General features: G+C 38.9%; 1 protein-coding gene across 4 annotated transcripts in view; it reads right to left on the reverse strand.

Moving 5' to 3' along the window:
- Positions 1–15,741, reverse strand: part of SLC1A3 (solute carrier family 1 member 3) — a 44,941-nt gene that overhangs the window by 11,554 nt on the left and 17,646 nt on the right. For 3 of the 4 annotated variants that reach the window (XM_007428297.1, XM_007428295.1, XM_007428294.1), the window contains exon 2: positions 8,031–8,168. The exons of the other annotated variant lie outside the window; for it this stretch is intronic. In XM_007428297.1, coding sequence (XP_007428359.1) covers positions 8,031–8,168 — 138 coding nt within the window. The remainder of the gene's footprint in view (positions 1–8,030; positions 8,169–15,741) is intronic. 4 annotated transcript variants of the gene reach the window in all.

Consider the following 15,741-nt stretch of genomic DNA (forward strand, 5'->3'; position numbering starts at 1 on the left):
TAATTAAAAGGGATATACAAATAACAAACCAAGAGAGTGACCTGGATAATTTTCCTATACTGGATTTACGAAAGAGGCTTGTTAAAGCTTTGAAGAATTTTGTGAGAAGGGACAAAGAAAAAATAAAAAGAAATCAAGTTCTAGGACATTATTTGAAGGGACTAAAGATTAAGATTGTTAAAAGTAAAAGGAAGGAATATAAAGTTGGTTTATTTGATCGAGGTCAAAATAGATATGTTGTTATCTCTGGAAACCCTTAATGGACTTTTGCTGATCAGGACTGAAATGACAAGGTTTTAAGGATTTGTTTATAGATGAGAGATAGGATATGGGAAGAAGAGATCATTTGTTGTATTTTAAGAGAAGGTGATAAGTTACTAAAATTGTTTATACTTGTGATGAAGGGGAAAGTCATTTATTTCTATATTTAATTTCTTTTGCTTTACTATATTATTTTTCTTTCTTTTCTATTTTTCTTTCTATTTTTTCTTTTCTGCACTTTCTATTTTTTCTTTTTATTCCTTCATTTTTTTTAGTTTGTATTAGTTTTTATCTTTGTAATTTATTTTTTTTACAAAATTACTATTTAACAAACACAATAGTCTCTTACTAGCATATTTGGCTGTCTGGGGAAACTGCTAGGGAAGGCAATTAAACAAATTGTAACTTACTTGATTCCATTAAAATTAAACATTAAGGGGTGTACAGGTGGCCTATATCTATTTTATGCATGTCATGCACATTCAGTTGTTACTTCATTCTATCAACATTCTACATCATTTTGTGTTTTTTTCCTCCAACTACAAGGAGATCTGCATTTGTTTTTACATGCTGCTACCTTGGACATGTATCTCTTTATAGGCACATTTTCCAAAAGTATGGATTTTTGTAAGAACTTGCTCAATATGCAAGTTCAATATAGATTTATTGGTCTGAAAAAAACCTGGAAAAAATGCTAATGAAGTGATGCAGCCTTGCAAAATGGCACAACCTGGCATGTAATTAAATGTAATTTTCAGCTGAAAAGGAATCCACAATGGATTTTTCTGATACTGTATTTTAAATCACTGATTTTTTAATCAAAGAACAATAAATATAACAAAAGATTCCTACTGTGCTCCCTAATATTTCAACCCCATACAGAAAGCAGAAATTTGGTGCATGCATACAGGAACAGCAGCTATGTTGCTGGGTGATGGTAGAAGTTAAAATCTAATGTATCTGGAAGCCATCAGATTAAGGAAGATTGTTCTGCCTACACCAGGGATGCATAACTTTTCTTAGATCAAAGCTGAAGCATCCACAGGGTCTGATGCTTTTATCAAAGTGATGAAAGCAGTGTTGCTCAGCTGCAAAGCAAGCTCTGCCCCTTTTGTATGTGTGTGCAAAGTCACAACGCATGTAAAAAAGAGGCACTGCTTGCCTTGCAGCAGCATGATGCTGTTTTCACCTTTTGCTCCCCTTTTGTTTACCCCCCCAAGGCCTCTGAAAAGGCTATACTTGGTAAGAGTAGACAGTGTTTTTAGGAAACAGGATGCTGCATCAGATGGACCCTTTACATTCTTGTTTGCCATTTGCAGTACAGATAGTCCTCACTTAATGATCATTCATTTAGCGACCATTCAAAGTTACAATAGTGCTAAAGCTACTTACGACCGGTTCTTGCACTTATGACCATCGCAGCACCCCCACAGTCACATCATTGCAGTCTGGGCACTTGGCAACCAGCTTGCACTTATGACTGTTGCAACGTCCTAGGGTCACATGATTGCCATTTGCAACCTTCCCAGCCAGCTTCTGGCATGCGATTCACTTAATGACCATGATGATTCGCTTAACAACTGCCACAAAACATGTCATAAAATCGGGTGCAGTCACATGATGCCTTGGTTAATGACCACCCTGCTTAATGATGAATTTTCCGGTCCCTATTGTGGTCATTACGTGAGGGCTACCTGTATGCATACTAGGTTTGTGCAACTCACTGGATTCACTCTCCAAAAGCTTCAGAGCATGAATATAGCACCTCTCTGCAACTCCTTAAAGCAAATTACGTCTTGACTGAATCAGAAACATTGCACTGTCCTAATGACAAGGGTGGGACATATTTCTTAAATAAACAAAACAAAACAAAACAAAAAAACCCAACATGTTCCACTGATTAATCCAGTTGTGACATTTTAGATACAGATAAAACCAAGTAAGCTACATATATTATGTGAGACAGTTCTTAGGGCAAATCTGAGGAAGTAACCGGCCCCTCTATGCCAACATTTCAGAATCTGTCACTGGTATCAAGATCGCTTGACTTCACTCCATTCCCCAATGCTAGATTTAGCAAACTGCCTCTGACTTCTCGGAGATGTGTGGAAAGTATTTCCTTCATGCTCATATGTACTTGTCTTCTGCTGTAACTCCCCACGGTCCCTGACACCGAAGCCACGTTCCCCAGCTGGAACAGCCTACCTCAAAACCGAACCAACCGAACCCTCAGGCCCTTTCTCCCAGGGCTGCATCCCATTTCTGTTCTCAACCTTGCAAGCGCAAAGTAACACAATATTTCCAGATGCCCAACCCAGTGGCACATTTCTTGTTCTTCACATCTGCCAGGGTAGAGCCCTACTGTGTGGGCTGTTTAGATACCACTTTAACTCTTTGCATTATTCCATCTTTTGCTCATGATATTGGAATGCACCACACAATATGCTTTTTGAAGGGAAACTAAGGGAGTAATTTATCTTCTTTATGTGTGCTAAGCAGAGCAGGAGGTAGGGACTAGCAGGGATTCACAGCAAGCCATAGAACAGTGATTAGTAACAGCTGACAGCCTTGAACCAAGACTCTTTCTCTTTGGTTGCCTCATTGTAATGCCAGAGCACAAAGAACTAACTGTCCCAGTGCCAAGAATCTGAAAGGAAGGAGCAGAGAAATAGCAACCCAAAATTTCAGTAACTAAAGGCAGCCAATACCTGCTTGCTGGAGACCTGAAGAGACCATCCTTTGATGGATATGACATTTAAATTAACCTGCTCTCCTATAAAAGCCTTTTCCCTTATCATTAAAAAGCTTAAAATGGCTCTTTCTGGTAGTTGGGATATGAGTAGGGTGAGGATATGAAAGTAAATGATGTACAATCAAAGCCCATTCGCTTCCAAAAAAGGACTTTCACTGGATGATTTTGCTGGATTCCCTAATGTTAAAGTAACAGAGGGAAATACTGTGATTTAATTAGAGGGAAGTCCATCAAAGTAACTTCCTGAGCCAACCAAACGTCTTGAGGCATAGTAAACTAGCAGGAAAATCATTTTTTTGGTCTGAAGTAATACATCTGAAGGAATTTCCCAATGTGTTACAAAAATAATAACAGAGATTTAAATCTGCTTAAAAGATTGCCACATTAATCTGGCTAGGAACCACCATTTCTTTCCCCTTAATTTATCCAACAAGAGACATGGTGAATGATCAGACAGCATAAAGTGCCTTGTATTTACTGTAAGTCATGCTTTTCTTAATTGCTCCATACATATTAGCCCTGCAGTAGTTTCATATGCAGTACTAAACCATGGTTTGTTAGTGCTTTGTTAACTATGCCACAACTGGCTGAATTCACATATTGTTCTAGACCAGTGTTTCTTAAACTTGCAACGTTAAGACGTGTGGACTTCAACTCCCGGAATTCCGCAGCCAGCACGCCAATTTTGAAAAACACTGCTTTAAGCTAATTAAAAATAAAACACTACTCTAGGCAGGTGTTTCTCAACCTTAGCAACTTTAAAATATATGGACTTTGTGGCTGGCTGGGGAATTCTGGGAGTTGAAGTCCACATGTCTTAAAATTGCTGAGGTTGAGAAACACTGCTCTGGGCTAATCAAAAATAAGTATTAAGAACTTCATCATAGTTAGGACAGGACCACGTGTTCATATTACTTTAAAGAAAGCCCTCTCTTCAGAACTCTAGTTTTAAGATTATATGAGATCCCCACCAACTCATATCTGTTTTTGCCTATTATTCAATTTTGACCACAGGAAAAGGAGCAAACCTAGTGGCCCCAGGAGCTAGTAGACACTTCTCCCTAGAGTTAAGGTAGGGAAAAACACCTTACAATAAGAAATATTATTTTCACTCTGATTGGTTACATAAATGACTTCCTGTCCTTCAGAGTTTATATAGTCTGAGGAAATGATCATGTGGTTCCACAACTGTGGGAACATTATAATCATTGAGGTTAAGTTTATTACCAATTTCCCACATTTGCAACATTTGAATGGGACAGCAAAATGGAGAACTTACTTTAGTTTTCAGGCCAAGGAGAGCCTATCCAAATGTTCTTTATTATACTTCCTACCAAATTTAGGGACAGAATGATCAACAGTGATTATGATAATGGCACAAGGAAGTTGGGAACTAGAATGTAAAGCAGTGAGATGCATTCCACTGAAACATGAGCCACAGAGGTAATCCTCTGTAACCGAAGGCATAGGGTTACAGGGTCACATGCAAACCAGATTTCCAGGTTCACAGTTAGGCACCATGTTTTGACCTCTGGAAACTTAGGTCAGAGTGTATAGCCTTGGTGGAATTCCTGGAAAGAAAAGTTAGACCAGGCAGCTAGATAGCATATAGAAAGAAGTTTAAGTGTATAATGGTGCTCTTGCCTTACACTGAACAAGGAAGCAATGTCCTAAGCATGCCTTAAGTGCCAGTTTCTGGGGGACAACTGTGAAAGAGGACTATCACCGTGCCATTCTATTTGCAAGCTTCCTGACATGCAGGATTAGATGGACCTATGGCCTGATCTAACAAGACTCTTCTGATCTTATGCTGCTACAGCTGCACAGGATGTTAAAAGCAAAGCACCACTGACAGGGATTGGTTAAGAAATCCACTGGAAGTGTCAGAAAAGGTGAATGGCACCTTAAATCACCTACATAGGCACAATGCTTTGGATTGTAATGGCTGGAATTTACAAAGAAGCCAATGTAACTAAAGTTCACCATGGAAAATCTGCTTGATGGAGAAATGAACTACCTCCAAAGTGGCAGGTGTTTCTTTTATAGTATTTTAATTTTATATTTTATATTTTTTATATTTTAAATTTTATATTATTTTATATTATTTTATTGTATTATAGCTGATCCTGGGTATAAGGTTGTTGTGTCTGTCTGAAGTGTGCTGTGTGAGCCCAGCCCATTTGATTAATTTAGGATTGAATAAATGATGCAAGCTTAGAAAAAGAAAATTAAATGTCTTGGTGAACCTACCCAACATCTTTAGCAGGATGGGTTGTTACAGGGTCAGTGTCTTTATCACAGAAACCATCTGTGGGCTGACAGAGGTTTCATAAAAATCCATGTTGAAGAATAAGAAAATAATCCTTATCAGATAACAAGGGTTACTGGGTGTTCAAAAGAGCTTTAAACATCACAGTTTCAAGTTTTAAGTTCACAGATAATTACAAGTCCACAGCGTTTTGTTTTTGTTTTAGTTATTGTAAATATTCTTTTTAGGTGTAGAGAATTTCTGAAGAGAGATGTATTTTGCTTAATTTTACTTTTTTTACAATAATGTTGAAGTCACTGTATCTGTATTAGAGTCTAGTACACTTCCTATACTAACATCAATCTGTTTCTATTCAAATTTAGTTACTTTCTTCTACACTTCAATGGATTTTGTCACTGCCAAATACTCTATGTCAAAACCTTGGACTTAGATTGACTGATTGATTGATTGATTGATTGATTCAGTTTTGATGCTGCCCAAACTCCAACCAATTCTGCTCTTCTGTCAGACTTTCTCTGAAATTATAAAGCTCACTCTGGCTGTGTTTTTACGGTACAACCCATGTAACCCATCACGTGAATAACCCTAGCAGTTATATTCACTTAACACACCGAGCTTGGTGTTAACCTTGGTTAGTTTTTTATGGCTCACTTTGTTAGCTTGCTAGGTAAGTTTATAATTCAGTGTATTGCATGAACTCAGCAATAGTTTAATCTTAATAGTTTAATGAACCAGGTTCAGGGTGTGATTGAAAACAGTCTCTAACTCACACAGAATCTCTCTCCAGGTAACCACAATTTTCCCAACATCCCAGAAAGAGCTTCTTTCTCCAGCAATCCAGCAAAATTATCCTAATTGGGATAATTATTAATTGGATAATTGGAATATGCAGGATAATTATTTATCTCCTGAATATTCCTCTGAGTTACAACTGTTATACAAAGCATTTCCTTACAATATTGCAACAAAAATGCATATAAAAACGAAAGCAGTTGCAGGTTCTCTCAGAGAATACGCTACAGAAAACCCTCTGAAACGTGAAGTTGGCCTCGGTATGCTATTTTACAGGGAAAGATGTTTATTAATATTATTGGCCTCCTTCTACCAAGGGACCCCCAAGGTATCTTGGAATTATTTGAAAGCGGCTGGTAATGCATGAACTTCCTACTGCCCCCTTCCACAAACACAGATGTGTAACGAAGTTAACTGTTGTGCACATTTCAGTTCCAAAAAAGAATGGAGTGTGAGCTAAGAAGGAAAGTAGGCGGCTTTAACTGCCAATAAAACACTGGAGGTTTTTGGAGTAGGGGGAAAAAAAAACCAGATGAAAGGGAAGATTACTTTTAAAATAATAATATTGTTGGATTTTGCAGGCACATAAGATAGATGAAAAGATTCTAATGCTGTTTTAAGACAGTGCATATTTTTTTGTACAACCCACAATGTTCAGGTAGCCATTTTTTTACCATTTTTAATTCTTATGAAGAATAGGTGCAATCTCCACACTTTATTATTTAAGTGGGGAAAGAGATGTAACATGGCCATAATGGTCTCTAGCAGAGTTTAAAGATATCCAGTCTTCAAAAAGTTGTTAAAATTACAGATTTAAAATAGAGTAGTAAAAGCTGGACCTGTTTTCTGTGACCTATAATTATTTCAGCACTGACAAAGGTTTTCTTTCATTGGTGCATCTCTCATGGTGCGGTAGATATATGGGAATACTGAGAAAAAAGGGACATATTTCACATGAAAACATGCTTGTTTAACCATGCTCTGCTGAATAAGCCACAAGTGGCTGGATTCATACTTCATAAGCCATAAATCATGGTTTATAAACTCCAATGGCTGAGGTCACACAATATCCCAACACACACTGTGGTTTGTTTGACTTTGGTTTAGCAGGTTTTGTGATCTCAATTAAAACTGTTACCAATGGGTAGGAAGCAAGCTCTAGGCCAGAATATAGGGTGTAGCTTAAAAAACCCTATATTTAGTTAGACTCCCACCAGCTTGTAGAAGAAAACCCATCTATTTTGCTTTATAAACTATGCTTCCTTTCTTGAAATAGGTTTGCACATCATGCTAAATCAAAATAAAGAGATCATGGCTTAGCATGATATAAGAACCAGATACCCTTGGACAGCTACCAGCATACCAGTAGCCTAAACCTGGTTTCCCACTGACCTTCCCTGAGGCTTTGTGATTTCATATGTAACTATGTTAGAAGGAAGGTAGCCATTTATACACCACCAAAAAGGACAACAAAATAATACACAGATTTACACAGAATGTTTCTATACTAATATATGTGTCTTGAAGTTACTTAATGTAGCAGTGCCTTATTATGAATTAAAACTTAAATAACATGTGGCATAAAGATGAATACAATTCTATCATATAGTCACTCACCTTACAATTCTAATCAATTAACAAATAACTGTTTTACCTCAGTTTTAACTGAAGTTGTTGGTAACTGAACCTTTCAGCTTCTGTATGCAAGCAAATATTCTCCCACAGAGCTCTTATCCTTCCATTTAAAAAAGAGCTTATTTTTAACCTAATAATCACTATCATGAATTAATACATTACAACATCACATTTCTAGATTCTTTGGCATGCTTAGGACATATCCTTAGATACGGTTATTTTTTTAAAAAAACCAACACATATACATGCTAAGAGGAATTTTAAATTTGAATGACCGTAGTAAAACACAAAAAGAATAAAGGAAATAATTTACATCAGTACCTGTTACTAAGCTGGATACAATGAGAGGCAAAACCAACATTTGCAGCATTCTCATTAAGAGTTCTCCAGGGAAGGAAAGATATTTCACTTCTCGGTAGCTCAAGTGATAGGATCGGAGACAAAAGCCAAGGATGACACCTAAGAAGAAAGAAACCATGGGGTTTATTCTTCTGCAAGCATTGTATGAACACACAGATTTGGTACAGCTGTAACTGACAAGGACATTCACTGAAACACTGAGGGCAGACTGACTGTGTGGCAAATTCTCATCAGTTTGATGTTGGCTGCAACTGAGCTTCCAGACTATGGGGTTTGTGAGGCAACAGAATATTCTTTGTTGAACTATTTAGCTCTCATGACTTTCAGAAGAGAAGGAATTATTGCAAAACTAGATTACCTGTAGTATGAATGTGCTTGGACTTCACAGACTTAGGGCTTGCCCATGAAGAGAAATCCTCACATAAACTTTTATTTTCTTCTGGTAACTTGATTTGCAATTGAGTTATCAACCATTGATGAATATTGCATTCATACTCTTTTCAGTAGTCTACTTTTCAGCCAGAAGGTAGAGTGATCCATAAACTAACAGCATAGTCCGTTGCAAATCTGCTCAGAAGTCCCACTGAGGACAGTGAGGTTTATTCCCATCTCATTTGTACAGGATTATATTGTTACCAATAGTTGTTAAACAGAATCACATGATACTATCTTTGTTGAACAGAATAATTGGCATTATTTCAATCAGAACTATTGTTAAACAGAATAATTGCCATTATATCAATCAATCAATCAATCAATCAATCCATATTCTGCACTAATCTCAAAGGACTCCAGGCAGTTAACAACAAATATAGACATCCTAGTAAATACACATCATTAAAATATCCATGGTAAAATCATTAGTAATACAGCAACAGACAGCATCATCCAAATCATTCTCTAAACGCTCTCTGGAAAAGCTGTTTTAACTAGTTTCCAGAAAACTAAAAGAAAGGGGACCCCCATGTAGGGCACACAGGAGTAGCCCAAATGGGTGGTGATCATGGAATGAGTTACCCCTGTACGTCTTCCTGCTCCAGGTAGGGCTGCCACTGGTGCACAAGTCAAAGCTGGGAAAAGATCCTCCCGGTCATGGCCTCAGCAGTAAATCTCAGAGGACCTCCAAGTTGCAGAACTGCTTCTTCAGGAATGGTGCCTTACTTTAGCCCGTTTCTTCCCAACCATGTCCCAAAAACTCCAAGTTACCAGGTCAAGACTTCTAGAATGGCAATATACACTGAGTATTTACAACACACTATGAGAACCACTGCAGTGTAGTGGTTAAGATGCTGGACTAGGAGCGGGAAGACTCAGGTTTTAATCCTCCCCTTAAGCAAAGAAGCTGGCTGGCTGACTTTAGGCCACTCTCATTCTCAGCCCTAGACTGGGAAGTCAAAAAACATCTCTCTACCAACCTTCACTGAATCAATATGGTAGATTATGGTCCATAACCTTCAATGAAGGAGTTTCCATCTCTCAGAGGACTGATTCAGGATGATGGTGATGAGCAGCAGCGTACTGATCAATCAATCTGGAAACCACAGATGGCCTCACCTAACAGTTTCATGTAGATGTTGAAAAGCACAGAAATGAGGACTGAAGCCCACAGAAGCAGCCTTTGGGCCAACCTTTCATGCCCCACAACCACTACCTAGAACTGCCCACTAAGGTAAGCAAAAACAGTGCTTCCAATCCCCAATGTCTGCAGGAAATCAAGAAGGATAGCATATTCAATGACATCAAGTTTAACTGAGAACTCCAAGAGGACCAAGAGGACCATAGTCCCCCCCATCCATACCATATGGGAGCAATCACATCAAAAGGTAGATGTGCCTGTCAATCAAGCAATCAACATTACTCCTCCTAGACTGCTGGGGAAGTCCCAAAACACCCTCTGAAATCCATCATATATGTGGGGTGGACTATTGTAATAGGCTGCCCAACCTTGCAGACATCCTAAGCCAATGATCAATCTCATTTGGACGAGGAAGTATGCCTAAGGATGGCAAAAGATTAAGTCTAATATTCTCTGAGATGTAAACGAGGTCTCACATAAGTCCAGTGTGTGTTGGGCCAGAGATTAGCTGGGAAAAACCCATGGAGGCCAAGAGACTTGAGACTTCTCAGTGCTCTGCTCCCCCTGGGCATGGAGACTAACATCACCCAACATCAAAATGTGAGGGGATTCCAACTTCAGCCCAGAAACAAGATCTTGGAGCTCAGGAAGTGATCCTATCATGCAGCTGGGTGAATTGTACATTAGAAAGATTCCCAAGTTGTCCCTGGATCCCAAGTCAACACTGAGACATTGACACACTATCACTTCAAAAGCAGAGCCCCCGGTCAAAGGTAAGTTGTTTTTCAAGATCACTGTTATCCCTCTTTACAGTCTCAAATTTGAGGCTGCTATAGGATATGAAACCCAGACTGACAAATCTCTAATAGGGCAACATCACTACACTTGCTTAACCATATTTCAGTAGCAAATGGTAGGTCCAACTGCTCATCTAAGACCAAGCTGTGGATGAATGCAGTTTTCTTACTTGATGGACTTGGTGTTTACCATCAGTAACTTAAGACCAAGGCTATCAGTAATCCATTTACCTGGATTCAGCAGTCAGATGAAAAGTGGAGATTGATATAAATTGTTGTTCACCTTTCCTCTTTAACAGCACAAACAGGATCAGCCTTCCCCACCTCATGACCAGAGCATAGACCCCCTGACATCAGGTACCTGACCTAGCACTACTCTGTATCATTCTAATCCAAACACTCACCACCAACCATTCTTTGTGGTCAGCAATCTGGTAGAACTCCTGCACCTGGCACGCCACTTACCACCAGTACCTTCCACATACCTTCTTAACCTAGAGACTCTCCTCATTCCAGAGCATCCTTCCACCACCACTCAGAGACAGAAGAAAACACCCCCAAACCTTTTCTCTACCTATAGACACAGGCCATTTCACACAAGGGAGCCTGACCTATTTCTGACTCTCCAACCACTGGAGGTGATTAAAAATAATCCTAATCTTGGTAGATGTGATGGACTGGAATGGTGGGAGGGGAATAATTGATGTCAGGCCTAGCCCAAGGAACTCCAGGAGACCATACAGAATCAATCCAGCAAGGTTTATTAGCTACAACCCATTTACAAGAATCTTCCCAGAATGAAAACCAGTTCCGAGGCTCAGTCAGTTCACACCAATGGAATTTCTTAGGGAGGTGCCAGTTTCCTCCGCTTATCTCTTCCTCGCTCCTTTGGAGATGAGAGCACATTCTTTACTCCCCTCCCACCATTCCAGTCCATCACAGTAGCATCATTGTCACTGGGGCTCCCCGTCCAGACTCAAGATGGATTCATGCCAATCAATATCAAACAAATGGCATCAGTATGCAAACATGATAAGTTATGCCTCATATGAAAATACCATATTTTATGTCCCATGCCACCTCGTTTGTTATAACAGCTTTCCTCAATCTGGTGTGGGTCAAACTTCAACTCTCAGGATCTCCAGGGCCAAAATCAGGGGGTACATAATTGGAACTACTCTTAGGCCCTACTCACATATTTGAAGTCCATCATTTCATGACTGTAGTATCCAGCAATGATTTAACAGGGATTATGGTTGGATGAGAAATGTATTTAACTTGCATTTAAATTAAACTTATCTAATTTTGCATTTCTGAGCACATAAAATGAAATTTTGTTTTAACTGAAATTTTCCTTTTTCCAAATTTTGAAATGCAGTTTGTCACCAATAAAAAAAGGGAAAACTTTGTTCAAAAGTAAATATCTTCATTATAATGTATTATGTATTTTATATATATTTATAGTTTTAATGTTTTTTGTAAGTCGCCCAGAGTCCCCCATTGTGGGGGAGATGGGTGGGGGAGAAATCCAACAAATAAAAATAAAAAATAAAAAAATAATAATATACAAAAATAGATCAGAGGAAATTACAAGAAAAATATATAAACTTGAAAAAATTAAAATATGTTTTGAAAAACTGATATGCAAACTTAAAATATAATCTCAAGATCAACAAACTGAATTTGACCTATTCTCAAAAATGTGAAACTATGAAAAAATAAATTTGAGGTCTTTGCAAAAATTTGAAAATAAGAGTATCCACCCATCCCTAACGTGGATTATTATATTTTGTCATGGGTACTGTATTTACTTTGTGCCTTCTCTTTCTGCTTAGTTTTACATGTCTTCAAAGCCAGTCTCTAATATGAAGACCAGATTTACTAATAAAATATCCCAGGTATCCAAATCACAAAGCAGATTCAGTGGTGAGTGTGCCTCCTGTTGTTACATGCTCAACAATATGACTGTAGTTCACCAAGAAATGGAATGCCCAGGAGCTTTTCAAACTATCTTCACACATTCACTGGACGTCAGTGGAAGAAATTGGCAACCAGTCTACACTACGGATTTTTCTTGGTATTGCAGCATCTCACTTTTTTCCATACCACATCATGCATTCCCCAGTCCTTGAACATATACTTGTCCCAAGAGAAGAGAATATGTGTAGCTCAGGGTTGAACTGTGGAGTCCTTGGGGTTCTCTGAGCTTGGCTGTTTTCTTGCAAACGTTTTGTTACCCGTCTAGGTAACATCTTCAGTGCTAGAATAGAATGGGGTTTGCTCTCTGTTTATATACAGTGGCATGCCCTGCCAGTGTTGGTGGGGTGGGGGTTTTGTTCTGTTTTATTTTTTCCCTCTGGTAGTTCTTTGATTAGGGTATTGTTCACTGCTGATTGTATGTCTGGTGATAATCTTGGTGTTAATCTCTGCTTATCTGGGTGATGATTGCTGGTGAGGAGATGTTCTGGTCTTTTGTTTTCCTTTTTATTGTCTCTTTTGAATAGTGTGTAGATGTTGTTTGTCTCTATGTGCTTGTTGATGGCTGCCTTGTCTGGATACCAAGCTTCCTGGATATCCTCATCAGCAGAGGAAACAACAGCAAATTAGAAACCCAAGTCTATCGGAAGACAACCCACACTGATCAACTATTCCATTACCAAAGTAACAACCCAACCTCCCACAAGAGGAGCTATGTAAGAACATTATTCAAACAAGCACAAACACACTGCAGTAACCCAGAACAGCAGAAAAAGGAAACAGACCACCTATACGACATCCTCCAGCAAAATGGATATCCACGCAACTTTATCAAAAAGTGCCTGACCACTCAACCTACTACAGTACAACCAACACTAGCTATGAAAAGGATAACACTGCCATACATCAGAAATGTCTCAGAAACTACCAACAGACTATTACAATCACATGGCATCTCCGCAGCAAACAAACCAACTAAAGCTCTCCAAAACATCTTAAGCAAACCAAAAGACCCAGTAGCCCAAGAAGAAAAAACAGGAGTCATCTACAACTTACAGTGTAAGCTCTGTAACAACCACTATGTAGGACAGACAGGCAGAAGGCTAGCAGAGCACATCCATGAACACCAATTAGCAGTCGGAAGACGCAATGAAAACTCCTTAATCTCACAACACATGGACAGACTTAACCATAGTTTCAACTGGGAAACTGTCAGCATCTTAGACCAAGCTAAATCCAAAAATGCGAGGGAATTCCTGGAAGCTTGGTATTCAGACAAGGCAGCTATCAATAAGCACATAGAGACAAACAACATCTACACACTATTTAAAAGAGACAATAAAAAGGAAAACAAAGGACTAGGGCATCTCCTCACCAGTAATCATCACCCAGATAAGCAGAGATTAACACTAAGATTATCACCAGACATACGATCAGCAGTAAACAACACCCTAATCAAGGAACTACTAGAGGGAAAAAATAAAACAAAACAAACCCCCCACCCCACCAACACTGGCAGGGCATGCCACTGTATATAAACAGAGCAAACCCCACTCCATTCTAGCCCTGAAGATGTTACCTAGCCAGGTAACGAAACGTTTGCAAGAAAACAGCCAAGCTCAGAGAACTCCAGGGACTCTATATATTTGTCCCTCAGGCAACTCTTTTTCCTCAGCCTTCTTTTATTATTGTTATTTGCAAATTCTGCACATTACTTAATTCTGTGCATGTTTTAGGAAGAAAACCAGTTCTCCCCATGCTTTCTTTTGATTGGAAGTGATGGAAGGGCCTTTGCAGGACATTCATGGTTGTCCCTGCTTCCTTCCCATTGACCACAGGAGTATTTGGTACACAGCTGTACACTTGCAAATTATTGTGCAACCCTTTTATTTTATACTCCTGAGCAGCTGAGCCAGTCTTAAACCAAAAAGGAACTTAAGAGTACATGTGATCTCCTGCTTATTCTGCAATTGCTGTACTATTCTTTTTTTCCCACTATAAATGCAAGGAGTAACCCAGAGAAAGGTGAGAGCCAGTTTGGTGCAGTGGTGAAGTCAGCAGGCTAGAAACTGGGAGACCGTGAGCTCTAGTCCCGCCTTAGGCACAAAGCCACCTGGGTGACCTTGGGCCAGTCACTCTCTCTCAGCCCTAGGAAGCAAGCAATGGCAAACCACTTCTGAAAAGCCTTGCCAAGAAAACTGCAGGGACTAGTCCAGGTAGTTGTCAAGAGTCAAAAACTGACTCCAAGGCACACACACACACAAAAACCCTCACAAAGTTTTGGAACTTTACAAATTCCTCCCTGTGTACTTGCAATTTCAATACCAATTCACTGATGTCCTGCCTTTGATTTCATTAAAGACACCATGGATTCTACATTATACTCATTCATGTGTGACAACAAGGCAATGATTGCACGTAAAAAGTAACAAGCAGGGCTGGGTTGGAAATCAAAGGGGCTCTGGTATAGATTCTACATAGATGTGGAACGCCCCTTTCTCTACAAAGGTTTAAGTTTCCTAACAATTTGTGAGCCCATCCATGGAACAAAGCGTGGTAAGAAATCTCCCAAAAGTTGTTCTACAGGTTTTCTCCTGACCTTTCACATGGGGTGGGGGTGGGTGGGGGGAAGCAGGCATTCAAAAAGAAGACAGGAGGAGCACATATTTCCAAAAGACAAAGAAATTCTAATGCCCTGATTCTTCCAGGAGAACAATGTATTAAAAGAAATTGTCTAGGTATGCAGTTTAAACAGAGACAAAAATGAAAGCTTGCAAGATGTAGCTCTGTATAACCATCAGACCTAACAAAACACAAAAAATTGGTTCTATTTTACACGTCTTCATGTTAAAGGGGAAATATTAATGTGGAGTTTTGAAATGCAACTTAAACTTGTTTGATTAGCGGACATGCAAAACAACAATATATGGAGCATATAGTTATTGCATGATAAATCTACAGATGTCTATACCAAACTTAAATAAGAATAGGTTGCACCACACATGCATGCTGGCTAGGGAATTCTGGGAGTTGAAGTCCTCACATCCTAAAGTTGCCAAGCTTGAAAAACATCAATGTACGGTCATCCAAATAGTGGTATTTAACTTTGGAACAAAGTAATATCCAGATCCAAAGCAAAAATGTCAAAAACTGCATTCTTACTATTATTTGCAAGCCAAAATAAAATGAAAAAGAAAAAAGATTAAAATTACAATCTTTCCATAAAAACAAATTTCATAATTGTATCCTAATTGTTTCTTGCTCACCACTCAACCAATCCTGTATCTAAATATTAATCTGTTCATTATTATTCTGGTTCCCA

Source organism: Python bivittatus, unplaced genomic scaffold, assembly GCF_059951505.1.
Source record: "Python bivittatus isolate LINGU-HERP-01145 unplaced genomic scaffold, Pbiv_v1 ctg000570_np1212, whole genome shotgun sequence".
NCBI classification, from domain to species: domain Eukaryota; kingdom Metazoa; phylum Chordata; class Lepidosauria; order Squamata; family Pythonidae; genus Python; species Python bivittatus.